Source organism: Thermobia domestica, chromosome 11, assembly GCF_964235325.1.
Source record: "Thermobia domestica chromosome 11, izTheDome1.hap1.1, whole genome shotgun sequence".
Classification (NCBI taxonomy): domain Eukaryota; kingdom Metazoa; phylum Arthropoda; class Insecta; order Zygentoma; family Lepismatidae; genus Thermobia; species Thermobia domestica.
This window is the reverse complement of record NC_137464.1, coordinates 235,780,921-235,791,350: the sequence shown is the minus strand read 5'-3', so window position 1 is coordinate 235,791,350 and position 10,430 is coordinate 235,780,921. Positions and strand designations below refer to the sequence as shown.

The following is a 10,430-nucleotide window of genomic DNA, read 5'->3' as shown; positions in this document are numbered from 1 at the left end:
ACTTATCATTGTGATTACCGTAGGAATGATTCGCCAAATTAACCAACTCTTTTTCTTTATAATTTTGCCTATGAATGTATGCATTTGTATAACTTCAGCAAAAATACTTACCTTTCATTTATCCGAATTAACTGCAGCGCTATGATAGACAAACGGATACTGAGATTAGCGGCACTTGCCTATAAGTTGGGTATATATATACGTTGATGGTGGCACTGTGGTGGAAAGTAAATTTCATACGCATTGGCACTGCCAGCAGATGTATGTCGGACCTAGAGTCTTGGATACATGTTGTAAGAGATGTTATGGTCTCTAATAGCGACATAATATAAATGGATTAACTCAAAATATTTGTCGTGTCATTTTTGAAAGTGATCTGATCCGATTTACACGTTCATAAGTAAGAACTTTAAGAGAAGAAATTGTAGAGTATCCATTTCTAGGCGCGAAACGTAAACATATTTGAGGTATTGTTACTACCAAAACAATAACATGGGGGTGCCACTGGAACTTTAACAAAGGCAGTGAAAACTGAAATATTAAGATTTGAATTGATTTTGTAGGAGACATGAATTATGGTTGTATTCCTACTCTCGGAGTTTCAGAGTGTAGTAGGAAAGACAGTGTTTATAGTAGTACTAATAAAAGGATTTTTTAATAGAAAAGATATGAGTTTGTTCATTAATTATAGCAGAAACGACGCAGTTACTATAATTGTTTTCCAAAGTTAGAAAACACTCGATGGATTCGGAAATTGTATTGGCTTATATAAGGATACCGAGCGGTACATCTATAAAAATGTACTGAAACTATTCAGTACTCGAATACTTCACTATATATATATATATATATATATATATATATATATATATATATATATATATATATATATATATATATATATATCAACATGTATCTGTTTCCGATATGATATTTTTTCTCCAGCATTTGTGCGTCTTTCATAAACTTGATCATTCTGTATTTGATAATGGAGAGGGATGTATTAGTGTTGTTATAGATCAATAGTATTTTGTTCAAGGTAAATGATCCCGTTTGCACATGTTTCGCGGTAATGTGACAACAGATTTATACATGCTACTACATACTGTGTATGGAAATAGAACAATACTTACTATTGGAATTTTATGATGAATTTCCAATATTCCTGAAGTACGTGGTGCTAATGAAAACATATCCTCACGCTTGGTGCTGAAAAAGTCAAGAATTGTTAATATATTTTTAGACGGATTTAATTACCTTTAATAGTTTAAAGATTTACAAAACGCTTTATAAAATAGTTAGAAACTTACCTGAGATTCGAAATACATTGGTATACGAAGCTTAGGTACGAAGGTAAGCTTCGCTTGCTGTGTCACTCCGAAGGAAACAACAGAAGATAATAACGTGATTAAAAGAACAAAATGTCACTTTTATACAGAGATCATAGCTTCTGCTGAAACTACTCCTACTCGCGACGGCCCTGTGACATTACAGGAGTGAGATTGTCCTTAGAAGAATTGTGATCAACATGCACAGAAATGTATGTTTCGCCAAGTGATTCCATATTGCTCACAAAGTTGGTGATGAGTTGTGGTATGGAGTTCCATTACTCGACTAATGCTGTTGAGAACAGCTAGATGGTTCTTTGTAAATCTAGATGATTCTTTGTGTCTTCACATAGCATCGCAAATGTGTTCGAGAGATTCAAGTTGAGAAAATAGGCTGAACAAATACATTTGGCTGGTCGAATATCTTTTCGTTTCAAGAGCTTTGCTATCTGCATTGCTCGATGCGATCATGTATCATCATCCAGAAAGAAGTTGATGTAGATTGTGTCTTTGAAAAGACACAAGAAGAAGAACTACAGTATCACAACTATGAAAGGTTAGTATACCACGTTAAAAAATTGAGGTCAGTGTGCCCATGCAAAATTATGCCTTCTCACACAAGGACGGTGGTTCATCAAAATGATCATGTTCCACAATGTTCCTGGGACATTGAGTGTTTTCACTTCTAGGCTGTTCGGGCCATTCTGCCCTCTGTTTGTTTCATAAAATTAAGAAGAAAAAGGACGCTTATGTTTTCTCAGTGTTTGAGCCTATTGTGAGCATTTCCAAAACTTGGAACAAAATATATGTTTTATGTAGAGATGTCTCTGGAGGTCAATATGGTTTCTATTTGTAGTATCTTACTCTGGCGGTCTCTTGTCTTTCTTTTCAAAAATACCGTTAGGCCGCCTCCCGCATCTTTTGTCAGTGTTGTGTTGTGCCTTCCTGCAAAAGCCTCGTGTGCGGGATCTTCAGTGTTTGTGTATTGGATTTTCTTATTCTAATACTTATTAATTCCAGCAACTACACAAATTTATACAGTCCAAAATTCCAGATGCAAAATAAATTGTTATTGTTTTCAGTAACTCTCTATCTGTTTAATTAAATGCGCAAAACATTAAACTATTGTTTGGTCGTCGTATACATGGTCCATCCGCGCCAAATTACTAGTGCCTGTGTGAACTGTTGCTGTGAACAATAATAGACTAGTGATTGAGTGTTTGTTTTTTCTCACGAACATAGTGTAGTGTTTTAGAAATGGAGCCGCTAAAAATTAAGAAAAGAACATTAAAGTCAAAAATTACGCGCGAAGAAAAAGCCATCACAAAGTTGGACGCTACCGCAGCGGCAGCCATCTTGGTGCATCAGGCGAAGGTCAGTGAACTCCAGCAGGAGTGTTCAAAGCTGCTGGATGATATTTCGGCGCAGGCAGGAGACGAGGAGTTCGAAAAAGAAGAGGAAGAGTTAGCGGAATTGGACAAGAGAATAGTCCAGATGTTTGTTCAATTGATGGGTTTTCAATTGGAGGGAAGTAAAGGAGCTCAGCCTTCGTCTTCGTCTGAAAGGCAGCTTGCTAATGACGTAAGACTACCGCAGTTACAGTTGCCAGTGTTTTCGGGAAACCTCCATGAGTGGTTATCGTTTCACGATTTATTTGTGGCTTCAGTACACAATAACAAAAATCTCTCAGGTGCTCAAAAGTTGCAGTACCTCAAAACATCCTTGAAAGGGGAACCAGCACAACTCCTTCAAGCGATGCAAACCATGGACAGCAACTACAAAGAAGCGTGGGATATTTTAAATGCACGGTATCACAATAAGAGGGAAATAGTGAACGCGACAATTAAGCGCTTAGTTACGCAACCCGTAATACAACAAGAATCGCCAGCCGCCCTACGTAAGTTAATTGATACCACAATGGAGTGCACGCGGTCCCTCAAGGTGCTCGAGCAACCAGTTGAACACTGGGATGTTATCTTGGTTTATCATATCGCGGATAAACTGGATAGTGAAAGTCGTAGACAGTGGGAACTTTCATTGAAAACAAATGAACAGCCGTCATTTGAGCAGCTCGCAGAGTTCCTCGATAACAGAGCCCGCGCGCTCGCAGTGTCTGCCGGCGGGAAAACGCGCGTCGCCGGAAGTAGTGAGCAAGTGAAGAATCGCGACAAAAAACAAACTTCCGCCCATGTTACCACCAGTGAACGTGGTCAAACATTATGTGACGTATGCAGTGCAATCCACCCCCTCTACAAATGTGCGGAGTTCACAAAACTCAAAGTGTCTGATCGTGTCACCCTGGTGAAAGAGAAAAACCTGTGTTTTAATTGTCTTCGGAAATCGTGTAGAAAGGATACGTGCGCATCTAGTACGTGTCGCAAGTGCGCTAAAAACATCATACTCTCTTGCACTACGAGAGAGCTGAGTCACCAGTGCGTGAATCAAATATCACGGCCCATGTTGCAGCGGACGCAAGTGTACCACAGGTGTTATTATGTACTGCCATCGTGAAAGTAAGAGGAAATAATGGTGTGTATTACCCCTTCAGAGCGATGCTAGATTGCGCGAGTGAATCTAGTTTTGTCACCGAGAACTGTGTACAAAAACTGGGTCTCAAGAAAAAGAAATCCAGTATTGTGATTTCCGGGATTACAGGAGCAGGAGTGGCGACAGCGAGTGCAATGGTGGACTTAGAGTTTCAGTCATTCGGGGGAACAAGTGAAACTTTTGAAACTCGTGCTGTGGTAGTTCAGAAAGTTACATCTGATCTACCCAAACAAAAGTGTCCTAGTGCTACAAACTGGTCTCATTTAGAGGGCCTAAGATTAGCAGATCCCACTTTCAACGTAGTGGGCACCATTGACATTCTGTTGGGAGCGGACGTGTTTCCTTCACTTATGTTGAGCGGGAAGTGTATGGGGCCACCCGGGACGCCTGTCGCATTAGAAACTAGTCTCGGCTGGGTGCTATCTGGCAATATAGGTCCGACAAGTGGGAAGCTAACGGTGACGTCACATCGAGTTTCCTGCGAGATCGATGAAGCTCTTCGCCAGTTTTGGGAGTTAGAAGAGCTCCCACTTACAAAACACCTGTCCAAGGAAGAAAGGAGCTGTGAAGAACATTTTGTAGCTACACACCACCGTGACGAGCACGGAAGTTATGTGGTGAGACTACCCTTCAGGGGTAACACAGCCCCATTAGGCAGATCACGAGAAATTGCAGTGAAGAGACTATTAAATACCGAACGAAAGTTAGCCAAACAACCCTCCCTTCAGCAACAATATCGCGACTTCATGAGGGAATATATTCAGTTGGGGCATATGGAACTCATTCCCCCAAGCGAGAGAAACGTTCCAGTTGAAACTAGTTGTTACCTACCACATCATGCTGTTTTGAAGCCCACTAGCTCCACTACGAAGGTGCGAGTGGTCTTCGATGGGAGTGCAAGAACAACTTCGGGTGTATCTCTGAATCAGAAGCTCATGGTGGGGCCAAAATTGCAGGACGATATTTTCCCGATTCTTGTTCGTTTTCGTGAGCATCGTGTTCCCTTATGTGCGGATATTGCAAAAATGTACCGGGCAGTGTTAGTGCACAAGGACGACGTCGACTTCCAAAGAATTGTGTGGAGAGATTCTCCAAGTTCACCAATCGAAGACTACCGTTTGTTAACAGTGACGTACGGTACTGCATCTGCTAGCTTCTTGGCAACCAGATGCTTGCTCCAGATAGTTGAAGAAGAAGGGGAGAAGTATCCTTTAGCAGCGAAGGCGGTGAGAAGAGATTTTTTCATGGATGACTTCCTCGGAGGTGCAGCTAGTGTGAGCGAAGCAATTGAGCTACAACAACAGCTGATTCAACTTTTACGAGAAGGAGGCTTCGAACTTCGAAAGTGGCTATCTAGCGAACCGGAAGTGCTCCAGGCTGTTCCTCCCCATATGCATGAAATTGACCTACAATTCAACTTTGACACCGATAACAACATCAAGACCCTCGGAGTACAGTGGTCACCTGTTAGCGACGAGTTTGGGTTCAATGTAGTGCCTCCCTCTCCCCCAGAAGTGTGCACAAAACGAAAAGTGTTGTCAGAGATTGCCAAGATTTTCGATCCCCTTGGCCTTCTCTCCCCAGTAACCATCAGGGCCAAGATGATGTTACAATCATTGTGGAAGGAAAGCCTCGGTTGGGACGATCCCCTCCCCTTTGAAACAAGTGCAGCTTGGCGAGAGTGCTGCGATGAGTTGTTTGTGCTCCGTGAAGTGAAAGTCGAACGATGCATTGTGCCCTCTGACGCCGTCAGCTGTCAATTAATAGGATTCTCTGATGCTAGTGAGCGGGCCTATTCTGCAGTCGCCTATTTACGAGCAGAACGTCTTAACGGTCATCTCGACGTGAGACTCATCGCTGCAAAAACCAAAGTTGCTCCCATCAAAACAGTTTCCCTACCCCGATTGGAACTGTGCGCCGCATTGTTGCTGGCCAAACTGTTAAAAACAGTTGCAAGTGCCATCAGTGTAAACGTCCAGGATACAAGGGCTTTCACTGACTCCACTGTTGTGTTGGCCTGGTTAGCCCAGTCAGCTGACAAGTGGAAAACTTTCGTTTCAAATCGGGTAGCGAAAATACAAGGAATTTTGCCTTCGTCACAATGGTCACATACCAAGAGTGAAGATAATGCAGCTGATTGTGCGTCAAGGGGGTTAAAGCTCAGCGAGCTCTTAGAACATCCCCTGTGGTGGAGCGGTCCAGAGTGGTTGCGCGAAGCAATGTTGCCAGAGCCTCCATATCCTCTCGCTGACTTTACTACATAAGTGGAAGAAAAGAAAAAAAATGTATCACCGTTATGTGTGTGCAGTCTGAAAATGACATTGTGAACCGTTTCCCCTCCCTAGTGAGATTGAAGCGTGTAGTGGGTTGGTGTCGCAGGTTTGTTTACAACTGCAGAAATCCGGTGCAGAAACGCCAGGGGGCACTTACATCGAAAGAAATGGAAGAGAGCCTTTTGTGTTTGGTAAAGGAGGTGCAGAAAAGAGAATTTCACACCGAAATTCAGTGCTTAGTGGATGAAGAGCCCATTCCCAATAAGAATAATATTTTATGCTTGTCTCCCTTCATTGATGAAAATGGCATCTTGCGTGTGTGGGGGGGGGGGGAGATTACAAAACGCCGACATTTCTGTGGATAGAAAGCATCCCGTGCTGTTGCCCAATAAGCATAAATTAACGGAACTTCTGATCAATCACGAGCATTTAAACACTTTCCACGGTGGCCCTCAATTAGTGTTATCTACGCTACGGCAACATTTCTGGATTGTGGGTGCGAGAAATCTAGTGAGGAAGATAATCCGGAAGTGTGTAAAATGTTATCGGTTTGAAGGAAGAACAGAGACGCAACTAATGGGTTCCCTGCCCCCCTCTCGCGTAAAACCAAGCCGATGCTTTTCCCACACAGGTGTGGATTATGCAGGGCCGGTGCTACTCAAAGCCAGCCGTGGGCGCAGCCGTTTGAGGTTTAAGGCATACATCTGTCTTTTTGTGTGTTTTTCCACTAAGGCTATACACCTAGAATTAGTAGCGGATGCAAGCACCACTTCCTTTCTCGCTGCCCTAAGGCGTTTTGTGGCTCGTCGGGGCGTACCTAGTGACATCTACAGCGATTGTGGGCGTAACTTTGTAGGAGCTAGCAAAGAGCTAAAGGAATTGTTAAGAGTGAGTGTTCACACGGCCAAAAATGAAGAAACTGCTGTCTACCTCAGCAAACAAGGAATATCTTGGCATTTTAACCCCCCGTCCGCACCTCATTTTGGTGGGATTTGGGAAGCAAATATACGTAGAGTAAAGCATCATTTCAAGCGCATCGTGGGAGAGGTGGCGTTAAGCTTTGAGGAAATGTATACCACGCTAGTTCAAATTGAAGCAATTCTGAACTCCCGCCCCCTCACTCCTCTCTCGGATGACCCCAACGATCTGGCCGCTCTTACACCTGCTCATTTCCTTGTGGGAGAATCATTACTTTCTATCCCGGATAAGGATTTCACTTCATCCCAGCTCTCTCATCTGAAAAGGTGGCAATTGGTGCAGCAGTTGTCGCAGCATTTTTGGCGCCGTTGGTCCCAAGAATATTTGTGCAGTCTCCAGTCAAGAACGAAGTGGCGGAAAAACCGAGACAATATCAAGATTGGTGACATGGTTATTTTGAAGGAATCCCATCTGCCTCCCCAGCAATGGAGATTAGGGCGTGTTCCGTGCATATTTCCAGGAAATGATGGCTTAGTGTGAGCAGTTACTGTAAAGACTGCCTTCGGGGAGTTGAAGCGCCCCATTGCGAAGCTGGTTCCATTGCCTTTCAATACTTCAAAGTAAGGTGAAGTCATGCGAAACGCTACAATCTCGCTCATCAAGCATGTCTTATCCTTGCATATGAATATTTGTCTTGTGTTTGCTATTTTAATTATTATGCATCATTATCATCATTATTATTATTTCGTTTGTAGTGTATTTCCTGTGTGAAGCTCGATCATTCGTTGTGTGCGTGTGTTATTTGAAACTAGAGCGTTTCAAGGTGAGGGCTATGTTCGGGCCATTCTGCCCTCTGTTTGTTTCATAAAATTAAGAAGAAAAAGGACGCTTATGTTTTCTCAGTGTTTGAGCCTATTGTGAGCATTTCCAAAACTTGGAACAAAATATATGTTTTATGTAGTGTCAGTTTTCCTGTAGAGATGTCTCTGCAGGTCAATATGGTTTCTATTTGTAGTATCTTACTCTGGCGGTCTCTTGTCTTTCTTTTCAAAAATACCGTTAGGCCGCCTCCCGCATCTTTTGTCAGTGTTGTGTTGTGCCTTCCTGCAAAAGCCTCGTGTGTGGGATCTTCAGTGTTTGTGTATTGGATTTTCTTATTCTAATACTTATTAATTCCAGCAACTACACAAATTTATACAGTCCAAAATTCCAGATGCAAAATAAATTGTTATTGTTTTCAGTAACTCTCTATCTGTTTAATTAAATGCGCAAAACATTAAACTATTGTTTGGTCGTCGTATACATAGGCAGATGAATTTGCTTCCAGAATCACTACTCTGATTGAATCTGCTCTCATCGGAGAAGAGAATATGAACCAACTCCTTCATTCCAATCCTAATGTTCTTGGTACCGCCGCATACGGTGCCGCAGGTGTGCGCCACTGAAATACAATTTTTGACCGCCGTGCAAAGAGACCATGAACTTGCAGTTGGGAGATTACACATAAGATTAGGCGACGCACAGTCCTTTGGATGTGTTTACAATTTCACCCGCTATTTGATTTCAGCTCCGTCTTGTCTGTTTCAGAATTTAGCAGTCGTTCTCTGCTGTACTTGGCCGTAGTCGACATAACATTTATTTCACACAGGATTGCCTCTGGTTCAGAATACTCCTCATTTACTGAAACATTGCCTTGGGCAATTCCAAACTCCTGGGTCACACTAGTCACACTTCGACTTGCTATAAATTTTCCGACGATTTTACCCCGTGTAATGTCACCTAAATATTATTTTCGGGCTATTTTGTTGTGGGTTACACCACAGCAATGCAAACAAAAGCCCTCTAACTTACACGATTCTCGCCCCTTTCTTTCAAGTACTTAATATTTTATACTGAGATTGTTTTAGTGATCTGAAATATTGTTTTTGTAATTGTTTTTAGATTAAGAGCGCGATGTGTCTTGAAATACCTATATCATATATAAACATCATTGAGGAAATACACAAATATACCTTCTCTTATGCTGGTAATGCTTTCGGAGAGCGTTTGAAGCGTTCTAACTAGTTTTAGGATGGTGTTAAATAATACAGGTAGCCTGACTTATTAGTGTATAGAGTCCCGCACTGCAGTGATGCTAAACGTGACGTTGACCTATAGTTTAGCGTAAAATGTGTTACCCCATGAGCCTCCGAAAAGAATCGATCTCGGTCTTCTGCGTCAAAGACCCGTTTGCTTACCATATAGCTATGAGGGAGGTCAATTACCTAGCTAATAGAACTGTAATATATATTAAAAATGTTATTTACAACTATTGTTCAAAATTGCTCCAAATATATAAATAACCTTAAGAGCCTTATTAATTATTTACTTAGGCTAACATAATCTAAAGAACCATAGTTTAGAGCTTTAGTGTTTTCGAAGTTAACAATTCTAGTTTGATGGCGTTAATGGTTCTAAAGCCAGTATATTCCTGAATTGTAATGTATGTGTAATTCAATTCGTTCTTTGTCTTGCGGGTAGAAACTGAAAAATATATAAAATTATTATTTTATTTCTAAGTATACTTCCAGAGACATTAGTTTTGAAAAAGAATTATATGAAACATATAAACTATAAGAATCGGAATAATGTAATTTTTCGATATCCATATATGTAGCTGCCTGTTATACATATATTAAAATTATTTACGTTATAAAGATACGAGTATATTGCATAGATTATTTATAACTTTAATTAAAAGTTAAGAAATAAAGAGCATCCGAGTCACGATACGAGTATTTCAGATGATAGAGTTTCCTTCTATTTTGCAGACTTCTATTACTTAAACACGAAGCAAGATTGAACTTCAGAGCAGTAGAAAAAATTGAAAAGAACCCCATTTGGTTAAGATTATACCATGAGTGGCCGTTTTTATTTAACATTACTATACATTTATACCGTTACGAATATGCCATATAACCATTTATCATCCTAGAACTATACTTTAGCACTCGGAGATGACTAAGTTATAATACCGATATTGAAAAGTAAAATGACTCAAGTACATTCATAGGAGCTATTATAATTCCAATATTCTGATATTTGGTATCACATGAACTATGTAGTGTTAAAAATTTACTATACAGTTGATTCATCACAAGATTTGCACACATCTGGATGGTTAATTATGGTACACACACATAATAGTTCATTATATCTCTTTAGAACAAGCTGTTGACACAAAGTTAAGCATTTCTATAGTAGAAGTAATGTGTGAGTGAAAGTATGAATTATTTATTCACGAACAGTGTATTGTCGTGTATTTATCCATCTCTTTTGTTCAGTTTAAATGGATAAATTAATTCGCAATACAATTTCATAGTAA

At 40.8% G+C, this 10,430-nt stretch overlaps 2 protein-coding genes across 2 annotated transcripts; both read left to right on the top strand.

Annotated features, from left to right (window-relative positions):
- Positions 1-3,880: 3,880 nt before the first annotated feature.
- LOC145665501 (uncharacterized) lies at positions 3,881-6,139 on the top strand. The gene has a single exon (XM_081732808.1). The coding sequence runs from the start codon at positions 3,881-3,883 to the stop codon at positions 6,137-6,139; it is 2,259 nt and encodes a 752-aa protein (XP_081588934.1).
- Positions 6,140-6,724: 585 nt separating this feature from the next.
- On the top strand, positions 6,725-7,606 carry LOC145665500 (uncharacterized). The gene has a single exon (XM_081732807.1). The coding sequence runs from the start codon at positions 6,725-6,727 to the stop codon at positions 7,604-7,606; it is 882 nt and encodes a 293-aa protein (XP_081588933.1).
- The last annotated feature ends 2,824 nt before the right edge of the window (positions 7,607-10,430 follow it).

What these genes read in the sequence shown, in the direction of transcription:
- LOC145665501 (XM_081732808.1), top strand. Translation starts at nt 3,881, where the DNA reads ATGCTAGATTGCGCGAGTGAATCTAGTTTTGTCACCGAGAACTGTGTA.
- LOC145665500 (XM_081732807.1), top strand. Translation starts at nt 6,725, where the DNA reads ATGGGTTCCCTGCCCCCCTCTCGCGTAAAACCAAGCCGATGCTTTTCC.